Source organism: Balaenoptera musculus, chromosome 6 (assembly GCF_009873245.2).
Source record: "Balaenoptera musculus isolate JJ_BM4_2016_0621 chromosome 6, mBalMus1.pri.v3, whole genome shotgun sequence".
In the NCBI taxonomy this organism is placed as follows: Eukaryota; Metazoa; Chordata; class Mammalia; order Artiodactyla; family Balaenopteridae; genus Balaenoptera; species Balaenoptera musculus.
Window position 1 is genome coordinate 13,904,480 of NC_045790.1, and position 26,385 is coordinate 13,930,864.

The window sequence follows — 26,385 nt, forward strand, 5'->3', positions numbered from 1 at the left end:
AGTCAAAAGCAGGATGCTTTGTCAAGTCAATCAGATTTCTAGTGACACTGTCATCCAATGATGCTGTTTCAGTATTGCAGCAAAGCAGGGCTCTGACTTGATCACTTGAAGACTGGTAATCTCATCTATTTCATTAATTTAGGATGGTTTACAGATGTCATGCATCGAATTTCACAATAAGAGAACAATTTACCCTTTGTGTATTTGTTCAATTTTTGAGTCTTCCTTTCATGAGATAGTCTGACATTCTTTTCTGCTCCATCCTCTTTACTGGGTGAACTCACAGATGCTGATGTATATGGAGAATTTACACAACCTTAGTGGTGGTCATGGGCTCCCACCTCTCTGGTTATTCCAGGACACCTCCTAGTCTTGTCATTCCAGCCAATTCTCTCCAAATGGCCAAGCTCTCCAATTCCAGTTGACTTTCAATATGTGGGCTCTTGATGCTTCCTGTATTGCAGTTTAAGGACCCACTCTGCACACGTCTCTTTGGATCAGGCTCAATTATGTCTCTTAATCGCAATTTTACATTGTCCCTCTGGCAGGATGTTGATGGAACCGTCTTGGTGCTTGCTGAATCAACCCCTCCATACACTCCCTTTAGTCTGCCCAGCCTGAATTCTCCACTAGGGGAAACCAACTTGAAATATAAAGGACAATTTATTGTGAAGATCAGAAAAATTGCATCTTTTGGTGTCTCAATCAGAAAATTAAAATATTACATTTTCATCGAAATTGTCTAAGTTATTTACTCATTTACATGAACCAGAAGTCTAATTTCTTAATTAGATTACTGGGTCTCAGGATGAACAGAGACCTTATGTCCATTAAAGGTATTTTTTTTCATGAAACATACATATAATTTAAAATATCAAATAATATTCAAGATTTATAATGAAAGACAGGAGCTTCTGCCCCATACTTTCCCATTCACTCTACACTAAACAACCCGTACTGTAAGTTATTTCCACTACCAGATACCTCCATATTTCTAAATAAGTCACTTATGTTTCCATTGGTACATTTGTCAATTTTAGGAATTTTCTACCATCTTCCATCTAAGAACGATAAAGACTCACCACTCTTTTACCTCCTTCTTCTTACCACTTGTTTCCTAATCTTTCCAAAATAGGTATAGCACAGTTGTTTTAAATATCGCTCATAGTTGAACAGCACAGTATATGTGATTACATTTCTTTCCTTGTACATTTTCTTCCTTGGATTTCAAATAGCCCCATTAAAATTTTTTTGTATTAAACTCTCCAGGACAGGGTTTTTTTTTTACCTTGGATCTATTGATAATTTGGTCTGATAATTCTTGGATGGGATTGTAAAGGGCAGGAGGCTGTCTTGTGCATTGTAGGATATTTAGATGCATCACTGGTCTCATTCTACTAGATGCCAGTAACACCTCCATCTAGTTGGAACAACCAAAAATGTCTCCAGACATTGTCATATGTCTCCGGAAGAACAAAACCACCCTCACTGAGAACCACTGCTCCAGAAGAACTGGAAACCACATCTCAGGATGGTAAAGGCACTGTGTTCTCAGCCAGGTCCACTATTGTGTTTTTGTTTATCTCCTCTTGGGGACATCTCTTCTGGAGCTCTCTATCCTTTCTGCAATCTGACCAGCGACTTTCTGGGACTCCCTAGGACAGCAGTCATCCTGGGACCTCCCTCCACCCACATCTGGGAAATTTCCTTTGCTTTTCTACTATGTTGAATCATCTGTTCCTCAAATCTCTTTGTCTTCTTTATTCTTTTATTCTCTTACATTTTGGAGCACCTCCTCTACCAACTTCCAGTAGGTGAATAATAGCAAAAATTTTGAAAGCTTGCATGGTGAGAATGTTTATTCTACCTTCATACTTGATTATGAAGTTTAGCTGAGTTTAGACTTCCGGTTTGAAAAACATTTTTCCTCAGTATTTGAAGGCATTGATCTATTTTCTCCTAACCTCCTATACAGTATTGAGAAATATAATATCCCTGATTTTGATTCTCCTCTTTATAACCTATAACTTGCCTCTGAGGGTTTGAGTTCTTCTCTTTAAAACTGGTGATTTGACATTTCACTACACTATAACTTTTTTTTAAATTAATTAATTTATTTATTTTTGGCTGCATCGGGTCTTCGTTGCTGCACGCGGGCTTCTCATTGCTGTGGCTTCTCTTGTTGCGGAGCGTGGGCTCTAAGCACGCGGGCTTCAATCATCATGGCTCGTGGGCTCTAGAGCGCAGGCTCAGTAGTTGTGGTGCACGGGCTTCGTTGGTCTGTGGCATGTGGGATCTTCCCAGATCAGGGCTCGAACCCGCGTCCCCTGCATTGGCAGGTGGATTCTTAACCACTGCGTCAACAGGGAAGTCCTTTTTAACATCTTTATTGGAGTATAATTGCTTTACAATGTTGTGTTAATTTCTGCTGTATAACAAAGTGAATCAGCTATATTACACTGTAACTTTTAAGGTGGGTACTTTCTATCTGGAAACTCACATGCCTTTTTGAAGGCTTCTCCACTCTGCCAAATAGTACACACCTCCTCTTCCTTCCCCTGGGCAACCCCATCTACTGCCTTCCTCCTTTGTGCCTTTCATCACACTATTTTATGACCATCCATTTAGAGGCCTGTTTTGCTTTCCCATGAGGGTTGGGTTTCTTAGGGCAGAGCTTTATCCACCTGTATATCTTCATGTCCCTAGAACAATACCTCCAACACAGCAAGTGTGCAATGAATCCTTATTGAATAATGAAGTAAATGGATAATGAAACAAGAAGAACCTAAATGCTATCAATCCATATTTGTGATTCATTTTGTTATTTTTATGCCATTTTTTTCCCCTCTGAAATTTACAAGGATTATCGGTCTCTGTTTCTAGTTTTTACTTGTTTGCTTTTAGAAGTGTCACCGAGTGGGGGAGTTCCTAGTGAAGAAGGTCATATTTTGGCTGTTCTGTGATCCTGAAATGATGTTCATTGTATCACTCGTCTTTCCTTTTTTTTAAATTAATTTGTATTGGAGTATAGTTGCTTTACAATATTTTGTTAGTTTCTGCTGTACAACAAAGTGAGTCAGTTATACATGTACATATATCCACTCTTTTTTAGATTTCTCACTCTTCTTTCTATATCCACTCTTTTTTAGATTTCTCACTCTTCTTTCTATATCCACTCTTTTTTAGATTTCTCACTCTTCTTTCTGAGCATTCTCTCAGTTGAAGATCCAAGTGAACCCAGGCAGGAGTATGACATTACATTGGCCTTGTGTCTGATAATTCAGTTCTGAAGGTGGGATGTTGAGTGGCAGAGGGTTCAGCTGGTGAGATTTTCAGCATAGAAACCTGTTAAATCACCAAAGCATCATTAATGAGATGGGGTGAATTGATTTCTATTCTGAATTGCTTGGCAGTGCCTCAGTACTGAGACATCAAATGTGCTCAGTGTGCTACGTGGAAGACCATTTCTTTTTTTTTTTTTTTTTGAATTTTTGAATTTTATTTTATTGATATTTTTATACAGCAGGTTCTTATTAGTTATCCATTTTATACATATTAGTGGATACATGTCAATACCAATCTCGCAATTCACCCCACCACCACCACCCCCGCCACTTTCCCCCCTTTGTATCCATACATTTGTTCTCTACATCTGTGTCTCAATTTCTGCCCTGCAAACCGGTTCATCTGTACCATTTTTTTAGGTTCCACATATATGCGTTAATATACAATATTTGTTTTACCCTTTCTGACTTACTTCACTCTGTATGACAGTCCCTAGATCCATCCACGTCTCTACAAATGACCCAATTTCGTTCCTTTTTTTGGCTGAGTAATATTCCATTGTATATATGTACCACATCTTCTTTATGCATTCATCTGTCGATGGGCACTTAGGTTGCTTCCATGTCCTGGCTATTGTAAATAGTGCTGCAGTGAGCATTGGGGTACATGACTCTTTTTGAATTATGGTTTTCTCAGGGTATATGCCCAATAGTGGGATTGCTGGGCCATATGGTAGTTCTATTTTTAGCTTTTTAAGGAACCTCCATACTGTTCTCCATAGTGGCTGCATCAATTTACATTCCCACCAACAGTGCAAGAGGGTACCCTTTTCTCCACACCCTCTCCAGCATTTGTTGTTTGTAGATTTTCTGATGATGCCCATTCAAACTGGTGTGAGGTGATATCTCATTGTAGTTTTGATTTGCATTTCTCTAATAATGAGTGATGTTGAGCAGCTTTTCATGTGCTTCTTGGCCATCTGTATGTCTTCTTTGGAGAAATGTCTATTTAGGTCTTCTGCCCATTTTTGGATTGGGTTGTTTGTTTTTTTAAAATTGAGCTGCATGAGCTGTTTATATATTTTGGATATTAATCCTTTGTCTGTTGATTCATTTGCAAATATTTTCTCCCAGTCTGAGGGTTGTCTTTTCATCTTGTTTGTAGTTTCCTTTGCTGTGCAAAAGCTTTTAAGTTTCATTAGGTCCCATCTGTTTATTTTTGTTTTTGTTTCCATTACTCTAGGAGGTGGATCAAAAAAGATCTTGCTGTGATTTATGTCAAAGAGTGCTCTTCCTATGTTTTCCTCTGAGTTTTATAGTGTCCCGTCTTACATTTAGATCTCTAATCCATTTTGAATTTATTTTGTGTATGGTGTTAGGGATTGTCCTAATTTCATTCTTTTACATGTAACTGTCCAGTTTTCCCAGCACCACTTATTGAAGAGACTGTCTTTTCTCCATTGTATATCTTTGCCTCCTCTGTCATAGATTAGTTGACCATAGGTATGTGGGTGTATCTCTGGGCTTTCTATCCTGTTCCATTGATCTATATTTCTGTTTTTGTGCCAGTACCATTTGTCTTGATTACTGTAGCTTTATAGTGTAGTCTGAAGTCAGGGAGTCTGATTCCTCCAGCTCTGATTTTTTCCCTCAAGACAGCTTTGACTATTCGGGATCTTTTGTGTCTCCATACAAATTTTAAGATTTTTTGTTCTAGTTCTCTAAAAAATGCCATTGGTAATTTGATAGGGATTGCATTGAATCTGTAGATTGCTTTGGGTACTATAGTCATTTTCACAATATTGATTCTTCCAATCCAAGAACATGGTATATCTCTCCATCTGTTGGTATCATCTTTAATTTCTTTCACCAGTGTCATAGTTTTTTGCATACAGGTCGTTTGTCTCCCTAGGTAGGTTTATTCCTAGGTATTTTATTCTTTTTGTTGCAGTGGTAAATGGGACTGTTTCCTTAATTTCTCTTTCAGATTTTTCATAACTAGTGTATAGGAAAGCAAGAGATTTCTGTGCATTAATTTTGTATCCTGCAACTTTACCAAATTCATTGATTAGTTCTAGTAGTTTTCTGGTGGCATCTTTAGGATTCTCTATGTATAGTGCCATGTCATCTGCAAACAGTGACAGTTTTACTTCTTCTTTTCCAATTTATATTCCTTTTATTTCTTTTTCTTCTCTGATTGACATGGCTAGGACTTCCAAAACCATGTTGAATAATAGTGTGAGAGGGGACATCCTTGTCTTGTTCCTGATCTTAGAGGAAATGCTTTCAGTTTTTCACCATTGAGAATGATGTTTGCTGTGGGTTTGTTGTATATGGCCTTTATTATGTTGAGGTAGGTTCCATCTATGCCCATTTTCTGGAGAGTTTTTATCATAAATGGGTGTTGAACTTTGTCAAAAGCTTTTTCTGCACCTATTGAGATGATCATATGGTTTTTATTCTTCAAGTTGTTAATATGGTGTATCACATTGATTGATTTCCATATATTGAAAGAATCCTTGCATCCCTGGGATAAATCCCACTTGATCATGGAGTATGATCCTTTTAATGTGTTGTTGCCTTCTCTTTGTTAGTATTTTGTTGAGGATTTTTGCATCTATATTCATCAGTGATATTGGTCTGTAATTTTCTTTTTTTATAGTATCTTTGTCTGGTTTTGGTATCAGGGTGATGGTGGCCGCATAGAATGAGTTTGGGAGTGTTCCTTCGTCTACAATTTTTTGGAAGAGTTTGAGGAGGATGGGTGTTAGCTCTTCTCTAAATGTTTGATAGAATTCACCTGTGAAGCCATCTGGTCCTGGACTTTTGTTTGTTGGAAGATTTTAAATCACAGTTTCAATTTCATTACTTGTGATTGGTCTCTTCATATTTTCTATTTCTTCCTGGTTCAGTCTTAGAAGGCTATAGCTTTCTAAGAATTTGTCCATTTCTTCCAGGTTGTCCATTTTATTGGCATAGAGTTGCTTGTAGTAGTCTTTTAGGATGCTTTGTATTTCTGCAGTGTCTGTTGTAACTTCTTTTTCATTTCTAATTTTGTTATTTGAGTCCTCTGCTTCTTGTTCTTGATGAGTCTGGCTAATGGTTTATCAATTTTATCTTCTCAAAGAACTAACTTTTAGTTTTATTGATCTTTGCTATTGCTTTCTTTATTTCTATTTCATTTATTTCTGCTCTGATCAGTATGATTTCTTTCCTTCTGCTAACTTTGGGTTTTGTTTGTTCTTCTTTCTCTAGTTCCTTTAGGTGTAAGGTTAGATTGTTTGAGATTTTTCTTGTTTCTTGAGGTAGGCTTGTATTGCTATAAACTTCCCTCTTAGAACTGCTTTTGCTGCATCCAGTAGGTTTTGGATTGTCGTGTTTTCATTGTCATTTGTGTCTAGGTATTTTTTGATTTCCTCTTTGACTTCTTCAGTGATCTCTTGGTTATTTAGTTACGTATTGTTTAGCCTCCACGTGTTTGTGTTTTTTACGTTTTTTTCCCCTGTAATTCATTTCTAATCTCATAGCGTTGTGGTCAGAAAAGATGCTTGATATGATTTCAATTTTCTTAAATTTACTGAGGCTTGATTTGTGACCCAAGATGTGCTCTATCTTGGAGAATGTTTTGTGCACACTTGAGAAGAAAGTGTAATCTGCTGTTTTTGGATGGAATGTCCTATAAATATCAATTAAATCTGTCTGGTCTGTTGTGTCATTTAAAGCTTGTTTTTCCTTATTAATTTTCTGTTTGGATGATCTGTCCATTGGTGTAAGTGAGGTGTTAATGTCCCCCACTATTATTGTGTTACTGTCAATTTCCTCTTGTATAGCTGTTAGCAGTTGCCTTATGTATTGAGGTGCTCCTATATTGGGTGCATATATATTTATAATTGCTCTATCTTCTTCTTGGATTGATCCCTTGATCATTATGTAGTGTCCTTCCTTGTCTCTTGTAACATTCTTTATTTTAAAGTCTATTTTATCTGATATGAGTGTTGCTACTTCGGGTTTCTTTTGATTTCCATTTGCATGGAATATCTTTTTCCATCCCCTCACTGTCAGTCTGTGTGTGTCCCTAGGTCTGAAGGGGGTCTCTTGTAGGCAGCATATATATGGGTCTTGTTTTTGTATCCATTCATCTAGCCTGTGTCTTTTGTTGGAGCATTTAATCCTTTCACCTTTAAGGTAATTATCAATATGTATGTTCCATTTTCTTAATTGTTTTGGGTTTGTCTTCGTAGGTACTTTTCTTCTCTTGTGTTTCCCACTTAGAGAAGTTCCTTTAGCATTTGTTGTAAAGCTGGTTTGGTGGTGCTGAATTCTTTTAGCTTTTGCTTGTCTGTAAAACTTTTGATTTCTCCATCGAATCTGAATGAGATCCTTGCCGGGTAGAGTAATCTTGGTTGTAGGTTCTTCCCTTTCATCACTTTAAGTATATCATGCCACTCCCTTCTGGCTTGTATAGTTTCTGCTGAGAAATCAGCTGTTAACCTTATGGGAGTTCCCTAGTATGTTATTTGTCGTTTTTCCCTTGCTGCTTTCAATAATTTTTCTTTGTCTTTAATTTTTGCCAATTTGATTACTATGTGTCTCGGTGTGTTTCTCCTTGGGTTTATCCTGTATTGAACTCTCTGTGCTTCCTGGACTTGTGTGGCTATTTCCTTTACCATGTTAGGGAATTTTTCAACTATAATCTCTTCAGATATTTTCTTGGGTCCTTTCTCTTTCTCTTCTTCTTCTGGGACCCCTATAATGCAAATTTTGTTGCATTTAATGTTGTCCCAGAAGTCTTTTAGGCTGTCTTCATTTCTTTTCATTCTTTTTTCTTTATTCTGTTCCACAGCAGTGAACTCCGCCATTCTGTCTTCCAGGTCACTTATCCGCTCTTCTGCCTCAGTTATTCTGCTATTGATTCCTTCTAGTGTATTTTTCTTTTGTTACTGTATTGTTCCTCTCTGTTTGTTTGTTCTTTAATTCTTTTAGGTCTTTGTTAAACATTTCTTGCATCTTCTCGATCTTTGCCTCCATTCCTTTTCTGAGGTCCTGGATCATCTTCACTATCATTATTCTGAATTCTTTTTCTGGAAGGTTGCCTATCTCCACTTCATTGAGTTGTTTTTCTGGGGTTTTATCTTGTTCCTTCATCTGCTACATAGCCCTCTGCCTTTTCATCTTGTCTGTCTTTCTGTGATTGTGGTTTTTGTTCCACAGGCTGCAGGATTGTAGTTCTTCTTGCTTCTGCTGTCTGCCCTCTGGTGGATGTGGCTATCTAAGAGGCTTGTGCAAGTTTCCTGATGGGAGGGACTGGCGGTGGGTAGAGGTGGGTGTTGCTCTGTGGGCAGAGCTCAGTAAAACTTTAATCCGCTTGTCTGCTGATGGGTGGGGCTGGGTTCCCTCCCTGTTGGTTGTTTGGCCTGAGGTGATCCAATGCTGGAGCCTCTGCAGGCTCTTTGGTGGGGCTAATAGCAGACTCTGGGAGGGCTCACGCCAAGGAGTACTTCCCAGAACTTCTGCTGCCAGTGTCCTTGTCCCCGTGGTGAGACACAGCCACCCCCTGCCTCTGCAGGAGACCCTCCAACTCTAGCAGGTAGGTTTAGGTCAGTGTCCTACGGGGTCACTGCTCCTTGCCCTGGACCTGATGCACACACTACTTTGTGTGTGCCCTCCAAGAGTGGAGTCTCTGTTTCCCTCAGTCCTGTCAAAGTCCTGCAATCAAATCCCACTAGCCTTCAAAGTCTAAATCTCTAGGAATTCCTCCTCCAGTTGCTGGGCCCCCAGGTTGGGAAGCCTGACGTGGGGCTCAGAACCTTCACTCCAGTGGGTGGACTTCTGTGGTATAAGTGTTCTCCAGTTTGTGAGTCACCCACCCTGTGGTTATGGGCTTTGATTTTATTGTGATTGCGCCCCTCCTACTGTCTCATTGTGGCTTCTCCTTTGTCTTTGGATGTGGGGTATCTTTTCTGGTGAGTTCCAGTGTCTTCCTGTCAATGATTGTTCAGCAGTTAGCTGTGATTCCAGTGCTCTCGGAAGAGGAAGTGAGAGCACGTCCTTCTTCTCCGTCATCTTGAACCAATCTCGGAAGATCATTTCTTTTCCTTTCCTTGGCAGCCTAAAGACTGCAGTAGATAATGATATCTTAATCTAAGTCCCTCTTCAGAGACAGCATCACACACATTTCCGAGATAAAACTAATCTCCAGCTACTTTGCCGGGTGGACCTGAAGAAGCATGTTCCAGAGTCAGGACCTCAGATTTCTTCTTTTTTTAAAAAAATGTCACCTTTCCCGGGTCATGATCATAAACTTTTATATCAAGAGGCTGATCCTGATAAAGTGAGGGAATGGAAAAGTTTAAATATGGGATGAGAATGATTTTTAAATGCTGGAGGATTTGCCTAAAATCATTCATGTTTTTCTATCCAGCGAGTCCTTTTTTTGAGTCCTGTTGGAATGACGACAGACCTTTGAATATTTTCTTCCCTCTAATCATTACTTTGAAGAACCTGGAGAAGATATGAAAAATGAAATTGATATCTGTTGCTTTATGGCCAAAACCCAGGCCCACCCACTGCACTTCGTTGGGCAACCCCTTTCTAGATCAAAGTCGTGTTCCCCAGGAATAAACTCTTAGGTCATTCACCAGCGACCTGTTATGTTGTTGTCACATTGGTGCCTGACTGTTACCCACTCCAGCCTCAAAACTGGAATGGGTAACAGTTCAAATCATGGTTTTATTCTGAGGTCCATTTACAGCTGTATGTCTGGGGACCACTTATCATTAGTTTCCTTGTCTATAAAATAATAGTTGTCACAGAACTTTGCAGTGGACATCCCAGGAGAAGTGTGTAAAGGTCTAGCAGGTGCCTGGAGTCTGAAAGGGTGCAGTACAGATACCCTCTCTTTCCTTACCTGTGAAAGGTGACCATCTGGGCATTTTTTTTTTTTATTAAAGCAAGGAAGAAGGCTTCATCAGAGGGTTCTGCCTCTTTATTGATGCCCGCCCCCCCCCTGGCGCATCAGCTGCTAAGTGTCAATAATTCTGCTGGTTTTCCTTCCCTGAGCACAGATGGTGGGGGCAGCGTCAGACAGTTTCCCAGGCATGCTAAACTGAACTAAAACATCAGCCAGGGAGAGCCCCGTTCTGTTGAGAAAGCATTGTCCGGAACCTGAAGTAGTTGTAAAACACAGAAAAGATTCCAGGATCACAAGCACCCCCTAGGGAGTGGCCAGGAGAACGGTAAAAGGTATTAAAGCCTCAGCTGTATCCCCAAACACAGCTCTCTGTGGACAACAGCTTCTCAACTAGAGTAAATTGGCTAAATCGGGAGGTCACTGCTGCCTGGCTTCCCTTTTCTTTCCTTGCTGTGTTAACCCATGAATCACTGTCCCTGTGGCTGCAAAGGTTGGGAAGTTTGGTGGATGGAAAATGAGAATGGGTGTGAGATATATTAATTTCCTTCCCAGGAGTCTGAATTTGGAGGAGGCCTCAGCTTTTTCCCTGTCAGAATTATATTTACAGCAGCAGCGTGGGAGTGATTGAAAGCATACTCTTTGGAGTTAGACTTCCTGGGTTGATGCCCTGACTATGTAATTTAATCAGCTATCTCTCTTTCGGTGGATTATTTGACTTTTGACCTTGATTTTCTCAAACTGTAAAATGAGAATAATAATATTAGTTCACTCAGAACTGTTTTAATTTTAAAATGAAATTATACATATGAAGTGCTTAGAATAATGCTTAACAAATAGTGTGCACTCAGTAAATGCTGTATTTGCTCTCCTTGTAGCAAATTGCTGGTATCCATGGCAAGAACACTGGCTTTTACATTCCGTTATCTGAGATTCTCTAAGACAGCTCTGGCATAATTTCTTCTGAGCTAGCACTCGGGTGACACTGAAGACATCTTTTTCTATGTCTTTCATTCCTGGAGACCCCTGAGGTTTAAAGTTATATGTATCTTCTTTCCTTAGCAATCAATATCCATTACGTATGGCTCACGGTTACCGCTTTTCCTGGAGAAAGATGTTAATGGATTCTGTCAAGGCCACGAGGCAGCCACTTCCTTACAGAATGGCTTTTGAGTTTCTTAAAAGCCTGACCTTCAGTTAGAAAGTGATCAGGAAGCTTCCAATAAGCTCAGGAGTCTAATCAATATTTCTGTCTTTGGTGATGATCAGTTGTCATCAAGGGTCCACCAAAAAATCATGTAAGTCGCACAGGCTGTGGCTTTTCCTGACATTTTCTATCCATTAGGTGTCCCTGGAAAAGGGGGAGCTCTTCAAGTTTCCACGGCAGAAGTGGCTAATCTGCTGGCCTTCTAAAAAATAAGTATACAGATAATACAAAATTTAAAAACAAAAGCAAAATCTCACAGGAGTCTTCAGGAGACTGGGTTATTTGGGACTATTGACAGGTCAGCTTCAAGAAGACTGGATTGCAGAACTGAAAGTAAATAGTATTTGTCTTTCCAATTTAAAATCTCCAATCATAGCTTTCAGGCTGCCAGGCCAGCTCCCCTTTCGTTCAGTGATATGATCCCTATTTTTCTAACTCAACCCACGACCCTGGCAGACAGGAAGTTGTGTCTGGCTAAATTCACAGAGTTACCTCCTTAATAATCAAGAACAAGACTTTAACACATTTCTTAGTAAATTTATTTAAAGTCATGATTTTGACAGCCTGGTGTTGTCTGACAAAGGGATGAAATCGTCCAGCAAGCTGCCCGCTCACAGGAGATTTAGTTTCCTATGTCGCCACCTAGTGACCATTGTAGGAACTTCATTGATGGATTGTCGGGTACAGACAGACCTGCCACATATGTGCACGTTTATAAGGAGGTTATTAGCTTTCTTTAGAATATATTTCCCAGTTTTAGCACATGTGTGTGCTAAAATGTATGGTTTTTTTAAATTCCACAATCTCTTGTCAGTACAGATGCTTTGAGAAAAAGGCAAATTGGGTATATGGAGCTGGTTGGTATTTGAGAATACAGTCATCCCTCTGTAATCATGAGTTCTGCATGCAGGGATTCAACCAACTGAGGATGAAAAAATAGTTTTTAAAAAATTCAGAACGTTCCAAAAAGCAAAACTTGAACGTGCCACATCCCGGCCACTATTTACATAGCATTTACATTTTATTTACAACTATTTACAAAGCTACTGTTTTCATTGTATTAGGTATTATAAGTAATCTAGAAATGACTTAAAGTATACTGGGAGGATATGCTTAGATTATATGCAAATACTTTGCCGTTTTATGTTAGCGACTTGAGCTTGGGAGGAGTTTTGTTTGGGGGGTCCTGGAGCCAATCCTCCACAGATACCGAGGCAGGACTGTAATGGATGCTATTGGGAATGCTGATTTTGTTTTGTTTTCGTTTGGGTCACCATCACTGCATTCCTGGCAGAACTGATGTAAAAATATACTTGAGATTCCTTGGCACTGTAGCATTTAGGCAATATATTATAACAAATACGGATTCTGATTTATTTTTTTGGAGAATTTTTTAAAGTGATTTGTGGGAAGTTAAACTGCAGAATCTGTCCCCCACCTGCCCTCCACCCCCTGAAATGTACAGCCACTAATGTCTCTGCTCAGTTTGACTTCTTTTTATATTTTACTGATTTCTATGGGTTTCCCTGGTTCTGTATCACTCACTGGTCAGAGGTTTGGGCAGTGGTTTTGCTCAAATTCTGGGAGCCAATATACCTTTGGCCCTCTGCCCTTGATCTGTGCCTGGGCTGGGGAGCATAGTCAAAGTTCAGCTGGGTTTCACTCATGCCTTGGATTTTCCTCTGTGGCGCTCTCTCAGGTAGTCACCCCCCAGGTGGGGGTGGGATGGTGTGGGGGGCTTGTCAAACCTGCCATGCTTCTCTCATGCCCATACCCCCCTCTTCCCATTTCAGGTCCGGTCCACTCTCGCCCTCCCTATGACTAAACCTCAGCCTAACTAAGATGCGTCTTTGTCCTATTTGTTTTCTGTCGGCACTTTTGCTCATCAATCGTTTGAGTTCCTGCTCCCCAACCCAAACCAGCCCACTGAATGTCCTTAAAAAATGTAAATACAAAGTTAGATAAAAGGTCTTGGAAGGAGCAGTGCATGTGATGGGCCCTGAAGCCCCAGCTTCGTGAGCTTGCCGATAAATCTGCCTCTGTCCAGGGCAGAGGGCACATGACCCAGCTGTAAGCATAGCCCAGCATCCCACGACACAACATCCCAGACCCGTAGCAAGCTCTGTCTAAGTTTAGGCAAGTACTAGCATCAGGAAGGGTTATTTATTCGTGGCAGGGCAGCAAGGCACTCACGGGGCTGAGGTGGGAGGCAGAGGTGCTCGAACAGTAGGTCTAGCAGGTGTGTCCATTCCCACCAGGAGTGGGCCTAGCAGGTACGTCCATTCCCACCAGGAGTAGGTCTAGCAGGTGCGTCCATTCCCACCAGGAGTTCTGTCAGTGCTTGTGGGTTCAAGGGAAAGGATTCAAACCCTGGGAGGTGACAAGAGCTAGAAATATCAAGGCTATGAAATCATAACTGCTCCATAACCAGGGACAGAACTGGGCCTACAAGGGGCCCACTAGTAGGGGATAGCTGTGAAAATGCTTCCTAATCTGTAGACAATATTGGAAGAAGAAGATCCCTAAGAAATAGGACAGAGAGAGGCAACATTTGAAAGGACTGTAGGTAAAGTCTCTAAGGCCCAGGTTGAGTAGTATGGGCAAGCATGATGAATACCACCTGAAATTAAAAAGAGGCTCAATTGTCAGAAGGCCCCTGGGGTTATTTGAAAAATAAGGAAGCAGATTAGAAGACTAGAGTGATTATCTAGGCAGGAAGCAATGAAGCAGGAGGACTTAGGGAATTCCAGACATATTTATAATTGGAGAGAAGAAATTTGAAAAAAGGAAAAATCACTAGAAATTGGTAGTGGAGCCCAAGACAAAGGACATGAGTGGCGTCCTCGGAAAGGACACCATGAGGGGAGTTTTCTGAAAGAGATATGGGAACAATAAAAAAAACCCAGCAAATCAAGAAAATGATTCTTTTAAAGGGGGAATATCACCAAAATGTATATTGTTCATCAACACGTATTGTTCAGGCAAATATGGATATGTGGACATCCCTTCATTTTGTCTTTTTTAAAAAAATTGTTTATAGTTGATTTACAGTGTTGTGTTAGTTTCAGGTGTACAGCAAAGTGAATCAGTTATACATATACATATATCCACTCTTCTTTAGATTCTTTTCCCATATAGGTCATTACAGAGTATTGAGTAGAGTTCCCTGTGCTATACAATAGGTCCTTATTAGTTATCTATTTTATATATATAGTAGTGTGTATATCTCAATCCCAGTCTCCCAATTTAACCCTCCCCCTGCCCCCTGCTTCCCCCCGCTTCCCCTCCCAACCATAAGTTTGTTTTCTACATCTGTGACTATTTGTTTTGTAAATAAGTTCATTTGTTCCATTTTTTTTTTTTTAGATTCCACACATAAGCAATATCATATGATATTTGTCTTGGACATGAGGTCTATTGTTTGCTTTAATGAGGCTAGTGTATATGATGTGGAATTTCTCTTCTCTCAAAAATTTACATAAAATATTTCAATTAGTATATTTTGCATTAAGCATGCCTTTATCGGTATTGTTTCTTTCTTTTTTTTTTTTTTTACAGATAAAGATTTATTTTAATCAGGTAAGTATTCATTATCTCTTTTAAGTGTCCAACTTATCCTGTGGAGGACACACAGGAGACAGGCACTTTTGTGGAGGCCGGAGCACAGAGGCAGACTCTGTATCTCCTACCAAGACCAGACTCATGTCACTCTGGAAAATGGGACAAATTAAATCTATAACACCTATCAATATATACTGTGAAACCTTATTTCATTACCACAGGCTGGTAAATGCCCTTGGTGCATGAATGCATTGCCCATCCAAGGTGCCAGTTTTGTTTCTTAAAAGAATAGCTTTGATTAGAAAAACAGATGCTTTTTGAAAGCACACTAGGTACAGAGTGCTGAGTCACTGCTGTCCTTTGCTGATTTCACTCACTCTTCCCATCTACCAGTCAGCAGAGCAACAGAAATTCACCAAGAACCACCAGCTTTCTTCTTTGATTCGCAGCCTTTATTTCATTGAATCAGAAAATTTGCAGTTAGCCCTTGAAAACTTTATTTCAGTAAGTGAAAGAATAATTGCAGATAGCTTTAGCAGTTAACAAAAAAGAAAATAGAGAACACATGAGAACACTTTGAGGAGCCCCCGTATAAGAAGGAGCTGAAATCATTCCCAGGACAATCCCACGCATCACCATCAACCGACGGAAGGGAAGGAAACAGTGCAGAAAATGCACAGGAAGTGCTCAAACCCGTATATTGTAAGGATCTCAAAAGCCCTTCGTGGGAATTGTCTTTCTTCTCTGCTGGAGTCAATTTTCTGAAATTTTTGTAATGCTCTGACTTTTCTGTCAAGTTCTTAAGGAATTCTAAAAAATAAGGAATTTTGAATTAACTTCTAGGCATTTAGAATTACCAGGAGCATTTCATGTCCTCTTTGGCTGCCACCACAAGTTTAAGAAGGATTTTTGTAGTTAAAGTGACTATTCTTTTCCCCCTTTCACTGTTAGGACTGAGTGGGACAACTGTCTACCTTTTGATTAACTAGTGGAATCTGATGTTTCCTGCACGGATTTCCTTGGCATCTCTGCAGGAGAGAAGTTTATTTAAACCATAATTAATGGTAATTATGTCAGGTTCAAATTAAGATAAGTACTTTTATGTTCCCAAAGAAATAACCTGTTACAAGAGATGTTTTACTTCTTAGACTCAGCATTGTAATTTACTATCCTCTAAGTTTTGACTCTTTTTTTTTTTAAGTAATTAGATTAATATTTTGTAAGAAAATACTAGAGCAAGAAGACTATTTTTGTATTAAACTAAGGAGCGTTTGAAAAATGGTAGATTTTTTTGGTAGCATATGTCTATGCCATTCTACAGGTAAATATTACAGAAGATGTTGTTTCTCTTCACCGTTTTCTGTCTGGATAAAAAACATTTGAAAAACTACCAGAAATATGTGTAGCAAACATCTAGGGAAGGTTAAGAAGATCTCGCATCCAGAATCCTCAGCCTAGCCTTGCACAGCCATTCTGGATATCTAATTTCAAGCTCTAAATAAAAAGAGATGGTTAAAAGTAAATTGTTTTCTGCAAAATCTATAAGCATGTTATATTTCATTATAGCTACTAATTACAGTAACCTTTCTGGATTCTGTTGTACTTCATTTATTCACATTTTCCCAGATTGCCTTAGCCATGGCTAATTAAATAGTTATTATAAAATCGACAAGCCTATCACAAAAGAAAGAAAATCATTTTATTTTTCAATACAAGAAGCCAGTTTGCTTGCACTAAGGAGCATGTCTTTCTACTCCCCAGTATGAGACAGATTCATCCTTGAGGAGTGGAAGGGCCATTAGAAAAGTCTTTCCTTCTCCATTCCAACAGGGAAAGTGTATTGGGCAGTATTTCTAGTAAGAATGCTTTCTGGGGGAAAGCTTCACATTAACCCAGTACATTGTAGGGACTCAGCAAAAGTCACTGAACGGATGAATGAAGGAATGAAAACAAAAACTCTGAAATGTAGTCTCCCTTTGGCAAAAATCACAATTTTTTGATAAATTTTCTGACATTAGACATAATAATTCAAAAGTGAAATCATCCCTCGGGCATAGTCAGTTATTGATTTGTAAGTGAAAACTTTGGCAAAGTAATCATGAAAAAAACTGTTCCATTAGAAAGGATACCTTTTATATGATTACCAGTACTGTTGTGTCCTTTAAAATACCTCATGAGAACCCATGGGTATGTATACTCTAGCCAAGAAAAGTTTGAGAAAGAAATTTTGTTTTGTTGTTATTTCCAAAATGTATTCAGACTCTGACACTGTTGAATTCTAGCTTGCTCCTTGAGTCGGGTTGAAAACTCTTGGACTAAAACATGCACTGCAGAATTATCAGAAATTTAAGCATATCGGGGGAAACAATTTCAACCCTCCTAATCTTTTGATAAGAACAGAGGATCTCTCCAATCAATGAGTAGACAAAGAACACAAAAGGAGGCTAGCATTTGAAAAATTTAAAAAGGAGGGAACCGTCTGTCACAGGAACCTACCACTTCGGCACTTGGATTGGGATCTGCGATTCCTCTTGGCTCTTTATTTGCAGGTTTCTATAATAAACACATTTTGTTTTGTCAGGAACCAAACCAGATTTCACACACAGGCACACATACACATGAGCACATATACACACAGACCACCTCTTTTTGATCCATGAAAAATCTAAGACTGTAAATCGCTAGGGAATGGAGGAGATGGGGCTGGGGTGAGGCAATGATAGTTCAGGATAAGTGAAGTTTTATCAGAAACCATGTTTCCTTGTTATCCTGGTTGTAACTCTCTCCAACAATATATTTGGTAAGAAGATTGCCAAACATTTTTCAAGTACTAGAGCTTTCATTCAAAAAAAAATCTCAGTTGAAATCCCAGTAAAACCAATTTATAAAAAGGGACTGCGCTGGTGGAGCAGGGCATGGGGAGGTATGCTCATTCCGTGCCACCCTGACTATACAGCACGTTCTGAGACCCTTTTGTGTGACAGGCAGATTCTGTGGAGCCACAGACTGAACACTACCTTAATCACATCCTTCTAGCCATTAAACAATGCGTAATGAGAACTGCTGAGTTTACAAAGATGTAGTTGAGAATCTCGGTGATTTCGGCACCCAGTTCTGAATAAGAAGTGTTCTGTGTGACCTTGAGGATACAGGTGTAGATAAAGATTCCAGTGGCTCAGGTGCTCTTAGAAACCTGGTAATATCTCTTTTTTGGCTCCGTGTCTCTCGTGCATGTGTGGGCTGATTTAGCTAGTTTGTTTCTTTCTCATCAATATTTATTCAGGGAAGACATCTCCTCAGTTAGTGGAAAGCCCTCTGCTGATCAAGGCCTCTCTGGAAGCTGTCATTGGGTTTGACCCCTGAGAACCAGGGCTGGGACCAGGGCGAAGTGAGCAAGGCATTTATCCCAGGGGCAACATTTAAGGGGTACAAACAAACTCTGTGATCACAATAAATAATACGTTAATGTGTTGTTTAAAAAAAAAGTCAGAACTAATTCCCAAGAATTCATGATGAGCACAGTCAGTATTTTAAATAATGACGGTATCTGACTGTGTACTTACAAGGGTCACTGTGCTCTTAATCACCCTAATCCCAGCCCTGCTGCGAAGTAGGAAGTCCCTGTTTCTGCCTCAAGTCAGAGAGCCATGTTATATTGTTGGAAATTTTCAAGGAACCAATGAGTGGTTAAGTGGCACCAAGATTATCAGTGAAAAGGACACAGACTAGCACAACCAACAGAAAAGAGCCAGGGGACCGACCATACCAGCGTGATGCAGTGCGGGCTCGAGCAACTGGCTGGAAGTCTCTCCAAGGACTCTGCCGTTCTTGGCTGATGAAGAGAGATACTCTTAACCTGCAGTTAGGGCTCAAACAGTATGACTATTTTCCAAGCCTACAAAATACATTTGCTAGTCGTCTCTAGAATACAGTCCTAGTAACTGTACAAATATTGAAACACACACACAGACAATGTTCTTGCCTAGGTTGTTCTCTTGTGATGGATGAGTCTAACAACTTATCTGTAAATCAAGCATACATACAAGAGTGGGAGTTTCTTTACATGTTATGATATGAGTAGTTCAGGGTCAGTCTATTAACTTCCAAATCTTAGAGTCTCTAATGGTCTGCATGCCTGAAATTCCACAACCAGGCACATCCCTTTGGACCTTGGAGGTCTTTGAGGATTTCCAGAACTTGCTATTGTAATGCAGATGTGCCTGGCCGAAGTTACCCCTTTTTTTTCTTAACATCTTTATTGGAGTATAATTGCTTTACAATGGTGTGTTAGTTTCTGCTTTATAACAAAGTGAATCAGTTATACATATACATATGTTCCCATATCTCTTCCCTCTTGCGTCTCCCTCCCTGCCACCCTCCCTATCCCACCCCTCTAGGTGGACACAAAGCACCGAGCTGATCTCCCTGTGCTATGCAGCTGCTTCCCACTAGCTATCTATTTTACATTTGGTAGTGTATATATGTCCATGCCACTCTCTCACTTCGTCCCAGCTTCCCCTTCCCCCTCCCCATATCCTCAAGTCCATTCTCTAGTAGGTCTGTGTCTTTATTCACGTCTTACCCCTAGGTTCTTCATGACCTTTTTTTTTTTCTTAGATTCCATATATATGTGTTACCCTTTTTGAAGTGCTTTCTTTTAACCCCCAGTGGACATTAATACAACCAGGCAGCATGGTTCAGTAGAAACAGGACCTAGGAGAGGCACTGGGTACCAGACAGAAAAGCTAACCAAATATCATTAATGTAACTGGGAAAGGACACCAAACACAGATCTTTTCCAAACCACAATTTTGCTGAGAACTGGCCTTTGATGGGTAACTAATGTATCAAACAGGAGTCAGATAAATCATTATTATTCATATAATTTTATGACAAATAATACAAAAAACCTAAACAAGAGATTCAGGGACCCAAACTGTCCTATACAATCTACATTTATAATATATTATGCTATATGGTTAATTAAATTCATTCATATATTTAACAAATATTTATTAAGCTCTTCTTCTAAGTTCCCACATTTAACTAAAAATCCAAAAAGCCCTTAAGGATTTTGTATTCAATACAAATATGCCCCAGGCTCTATTTGAACCTCTGGTGACTATCTATCATTGATCATATGCTCAGGCTAACTTCACCTGAATCCTTTCTCTGGGAGTGCAACTGTTTTGCACATTAATTTAAAGAAAATGTAATTAGGAAAGTCACTGAGACAGTGCATGAGGCATAGTAGATATTTAACACATATTAAGTGCTAAATATACCAAACACGGTGCTAAGTGCATTTACATTCAGTTTCTTATTTAAACCTGATATTAGCATCCCGTGTTTTCATATCAGAAAATCTCAGTGTAAGCTTAAAAAATTATTACGCGATATTTTCCTTTCATTTGCGTGGACAATGAAGACTTGTTTATTTGGGTCACCACTGGCATAATAAAATGTATGAATGGATAAAAATGATAAACCATCATATTACCAGAGAAAGGGTAACTACACAGACATAAGTAAGAGAAGTTCAGTAAAAGCCTTTCTACTATAATGTCATATATGTGTTCCTGGGGGTAGGGTGGGAGCTTGTTCTGTAATACTGTACAGTAAAAGCACAGGGCTTACGGGACATGGAGAGTTGGGGCAAAGCATTCAAAATCTCTGGAGCCGTGGAGCAAGATTACCACTAACCAAAAAAAAATAATAATAATAATAATCCTAATTTAAAAATACTAACACCATTATATTTTCATTGGCGTTTGCATCTAACAATGATCAGTTCATACTTCCTTCAAGACTTAGGTCCTAGTGGGCAGTTTCATCCGTATAATCTTATCGCAAATTCTTTCTTCACTGGTTAACTTTTTTAAAAGGAATGCTTTTGTAGCGTCCTAACCAGCACTCAAATTTTTTTTTTTTCCCCCACTGAGTCAAATGCACTGGAAATCATAGCTGTTGTTAAAGGTACTGAACAAGCCACTGCTTGCAGAGACTTTTACAGGATTGTCAGCTTTTTTATTAGGTTTTCATATATTGCTATGGGTGTTATTTTAATAAACTTTTCTTTTAATGTAAAAGATACACAAAGAAATGTACAAACAGAAAGTATGAGGTGGGTGAATTTTTAAAAATGAGCACCTATGGGTAACCGAACCCCACCCAGATCAAAACTTAAAACTTTACCGTTCCCTCTGAAAATCTACCCTGTGGTACGACTACCCTGACTTCTAATACCATAGAGTAGTTTTGTCAGTTTGAATTTATATAAGTTGAATCATACAGTTTGCTTTTGGGTTTGGTGTGTTGTCTAAGAGTATGTGATAGTAAGATATCACATACAATAGTATGTTGTAAATGTCAGTAGTTTGTTCATTTTTCCTTCTCTATAGTGTTATTGGACATTCGTATTATTTTTACTTTTTGCAGATCATGCTGTTGGAACATTATTGTTGATGTTTTCCAATATACACATGTACACATTTCTGTTTGGTGTGTTCATAATGACAGGAATTGCTGGATTACAGGGAGTGTGTATGATCAGGTTTAGGGTATAGTATGAATTTTACCTATTGGTTGTACCATTTAAAGTTTCATTAGCTTTTATGAGAGTTTTTACTCTCTATAGCCCCACTAATAATTGGCATTGTTGCCCTTATTCATTTTTAGTCATTTCTTGGGAAAATACAATAGAGATAAAAAACACACAGAAAACAGATTCATGGCTTAATGAACCATTTAAGGTAAATATCCTTGCAATCACTGCACTGATTAAGGAATAAAACTTTGCCATTTCAAGTTTCCTATCATTACTGTCACCCACTTCCTCCCCCCAAATTAGCCACTTTCCCAACTTAAAAATAATGACCTCCTCCTTGCATGTGATTATACTTTTACCCCTGAATATTTATCTCTTAACACTATCATTTAGTCTTGTACATTTTAAATTTTTTACGAGAAAAAGATTTTTCCCAGTATTTTTCTGATACTGATTTCTAATAGAATTTTATTTTGAGAGCATATTTTGTATGACCCCAATTCTTCTAAATTTATTAAGACTTGTTTTATATCCCAGAATATGGTTTATGCTTGTACATTTTTCCAGTCATGCACACATTAGTATTTTATTTAACCAATATATTCTGCTCTGAAATAGTGTCTTGGTGTGTTTGAGTCCTGCCATCCTCTCCTTCCCCACCTGTCAGCTGAAGGTTATTGGTGTGGAATCATGTTAGACTATTCCGCATTTCCCACCTCACTTAGCTTAGGGATAGTTCCACTTCAAACATACATACAACTACTTTTTAAATTGATTAACTAGTGCAAATGGTATTTTCTTACATGTAGGGGGTGAATATCAGGTAAGATGGGCTCAGTCCTTGTCTGCTGCTCATCACCGAAGTATCCTTTATTCTCCACTCCTAGGGTTTCTCTCGGTGGGCTGCCAAGAAGGGAATTGAATGTTGATACCAGCTAAAGTATGAGGTAAGCCTGTGGTTAATATTAAATCATCTAGGAGATTTTTTAAAGACTGATACTCATGTTACACTCTATAACAATTAAATCTGATGGAGGAATCAAATTTAGTATTTTTTTAAAATCCCTTTTTTTAAAAAAATTGGAGTATAGTTGCTTCACAATGTTGTGTTAGTTTCTGCTGTATAGCAAGGTGAATCAGCCACGCGTATACAAATATCCCCTCTTCCTTGGATTTCCTTCCCACTTGGGTCACCACAGAGCATTGAGTAGAGTTCCCTGTGCTATACAGTCTGTTCTCATTAGTTATCTGTTTTATACATAGTAGTATATGTCTGTCAATCCTAAATCCCTTTTGATTCCAGTGTGCAGCAAAGTTTGGGAGTCACTGGGATAAACATTTCAATGAGAGCAAAGTGTGTAAAAGCTTGACTTATTACTACTCTTACTTGGTCTTCAGTAAGAGGCTTATACTTTTCTCCCATCTCTATGGCCATAAAGCTTACATAATCTCAGTCATGGGCCCCTTCAACACACAGAGAATACAGACATACCTTTGAACTTGCTTCAACTTAATACATTTTTTGTAACGAATTAATACTATGACAACCACGACACCAATAATAACCAGGATGAGAACAACCACCAGGATGGAGATATCTGTAACATTAAAACACATGAACTTCAGCCAGGACATCAACTTTAGGACAATGGAATATTAACATTTAACTGAGCTGTTACCATTCTGCTTCTTCCTTAAAGGGCTTTAATTCTCCTTCCTCCAGTTATTTTTTTAAATAAAGTAAAAGGCCAAAGCATTGCACAATTTATTATCTGTATTAACAATTAGCACTCCACCCAAGATTCCATTGTGTTTAAGGGAATCACAGTCAGCAGGAAAAGTTGGATTGTCAGTTATTGACTATAGAAAAGGCCTTACTGTGTTATGGGTTCTTAGAAGAACTCATCCAAATTTAACTAGAAGGAGATACGTTCATTCTAAAAAGAAATTTTAGTAAATTCAAACTTGGGTATTTAAATATCCAAAGTACCAAGAAGACCATACAAATCCATACAGAAATACAACATATGTGTAGTAGACTTAGCATATAAGCAAAAAGCATTCTCACTGGTGAGGCTTTTGATATATGCAAGATATTATATTAATCTAGGATGCTCACTGGTAATATTTAAGGTTTCCTCCCATTCAGCAGATGCCTGTACTGCCTCGCACTGGCACTCAAGTTCACCGTCATCCACCTGGAAGAGCCATAAATCATAATTCATCAAATGACTGACGTAAGTTGTGTTTTGCAGCTCATTTAGCTTAGTGCCAGCTCTACATCAAACACACACACAAAAATACACACACCCACACACTCATGAACTTTTTATTGATTAATTAACTAAACTGCATACCAAAATCAACGTTGGGAAAAATAAGCAAACAAAATACAAGGAGCAGCTATCTTTGAAGATGGCCTTGGAACAAGAGAATGATCCTGACAAATTCAAAACCAGGTGAGCCAGATAGTTTGACTTATTTTTCCAGAAGCCATAAATCTTATTAAATGAACAGCCCCGGCTAGAGCTGGACATGTCATAGCCAAAGAGGAGACTCTAACTAGGCTTAGTAACAGTGAGATAATATTAACGTGGGAAAAAAGTGATGGCATAATGTTTAGTTCATCAAAGAGCATTGTGTAATGGTTAAGAACACACACTCTTTCTGTATCGAATTCTCACCTTTTCCTTGCACATACCATCAGTGTGACTGGTTTGCCATCTCTAAAAGTGGGCATAGGAATAGTACTTATCTTTTAATGTTGTTATGAAGCTTTTAAAATTTAATATATATGTAAAATAATTGAAAGAGTACAACTCTATATACGTGTTACTGATTAATTTGGCTTAGGAAAGATGTTACCCACACATGCAAACTGCTAGGTACTGCTAGTATTGAACAGTGTTAAATGAGTGAAAAAAATTGTTTTTATTGTTTTTCTCAAAAGCTTTAGGCTAATGTTGATATTGGTGTAATTTAACTGTAAGTGAAATTATGATAGATCCAATGTTAAACTTCAGGTTTAAACTTCATTCATACGTAAGCTCCTGGGTTTCTGGATTACCAGTCCAATGATAAGACATATACTTGCAACACTGGCGTTATCTATGTATAATACTTGGTTTGGCTTTTGGATCAATATTATTGATGATACACAAAAAAAAATGGATCCCAAATGCATATTTGATTTAAAAATCACTATGCATACATATATACATACATACATACACGTGTATGCGCACACCTGCACTTATACATAGGCTCAGGAATGAAGTCTTGTGTAAATAAATGACTGGTAAGACACTAATTTTAAAAGAAGTCAAACCTTACAGAATTTTCACTGCACTGAGAGGAGCAATCGGTTGAATTGTAGGCCTTTGCAGTAGTCACACATTCACCATTGCTGCACACCTAGAAATGAAGTCACCAAGATAAATTAGAATTACTTGCTCTTAGAATTTGCATCATTTGTTCTATTGTGAAAAACCATATGTAGAATCTTCTGTGGAAGAAGAAATCCTCTATAAATATTCGATGGTTATTTGAAATGTGTACTGCACATTCAAATACTGTTGTATACAAACATTAATTATTATAATGTCTATGTCCTTATTAATTCTTCAAATGTTAATCTATCAAAGATTCCACCATTGTAATTGCAGCAATTTCTTCTATTACTTCTATCAACTTTTCTTCTGATTTGATAAGGATCCATGATTGTTTATTTCACAGTTGCTGGTTGGGCATTTTGTCAAAATCAATTAACCTTCTTATTTATACTTATTTTGTTTTAAATTATGCTCGTTTTTGGGGGTAAGTTTTATGACCAAATTACTGTTGTTTTGTTGCTTGTGGTTATTGCCTGGCTTATCTTAGCTCATTTATTTGTCGACTGTTATTTTTATTTTTACCTGTTTCTTTAGAAAAAAAGCAGACATCTAGAAATGTTTTTCCAACTCTATTGAGGTATAATTAACAATTAATAATTGTATATATTTAAAGTGTATATCGTGATGACTTTAGGTACTCTTATACATTGTGAGATGACCACAAACAACCTAATTAACACATCTGTCACCTCACATAGTTACTTTTTTTGTGATAACACCTAAGATCTACTTCTCAGAAAATTTCAAGTACACATTATGGTATTATTAACTATAGTCACCATGCTTTACATTAGATCTCCAGAATTTACTCATTTTATAACAGAGAGTTTGTACCCTTTAACCAATGTCTCTCTGTTTTCCCTACCCCTCATCCTCAGCAACCATCATTCTCCTTCCTGCTTCTGTGACTTTAATTTTTTTAGATTCCACATATAAGTGAGATCATACAGTATTTGTCTTTCTGTGTCTGGCTTATTTTGCTTAGCATAAGTGAAATCTCCAAGTTCATCCATGTTGTTAAAAATGATTTCTATTTTTAAGGCTAAAAATATTCATATATATATATATATATATATATATATATATATACACACATATATAAAGTCACATATATGTGTGTATATATATTTACATATATAATCACATTTTCATTATCCATTCACCTGTCCAAGGACATTTAAATTGTTTCCATTGGCTATTGTGAATAATGTTGCAGTGAATACGAAAGTGCAGATATCACTTCAATTTAAATCCATTTTCCAGTTGGCTGGAATACTTGACTATTTTTCTTTTCAGAAAATAAATGCTGTCTAATTTTAACTGTATATTGTCTTAATCATAAGGTTGTGAGGGTGTTGTTCTATTACTTTACACTCTGAATAATAGCTTGGTTATATATATGGTTTTAGGGTCACCATATTTCTGTTTCCCAAAACTCTGTGGATTTTGCTGTGTTATCTTCTGGCATTTTTTGTTGGAGATAAATA

The 26,385-nt window shown here is 38.2% G+C and overlaps 1 protein-coding gene across 1 annotated transcript in view; it reads right to left on the bottom strand.

Annotated features, from left to right (window-relative positions):
* Window positions 1-349: 349 nt before the first annotated feature.
* The window catches only part of ADAM7 (ADAM metallopeptidase domain 7), a 61,374-nt gene continuing 35,338 nt past the window's right edge, over window positions 350-26,385 (bottom strand). The window contains 6 exon segments of the mRNA XM_036855600.1: window positions 350-643; window positions 17,456-17,512; window positions 22,310-22,409; window positions 22,999-23,104; window positions 23,626-23,704; window positions 24,840-24,920. Of these exon segments, the coding sequence (XP_036711495.1) occupies window positions 350-643; window positions 17,456-17,512; window positions 22,310-22,409; window positions 22,999-23,104; window positions 23,626-23,704; window positions 24,840-24,920 (717 nt within the window).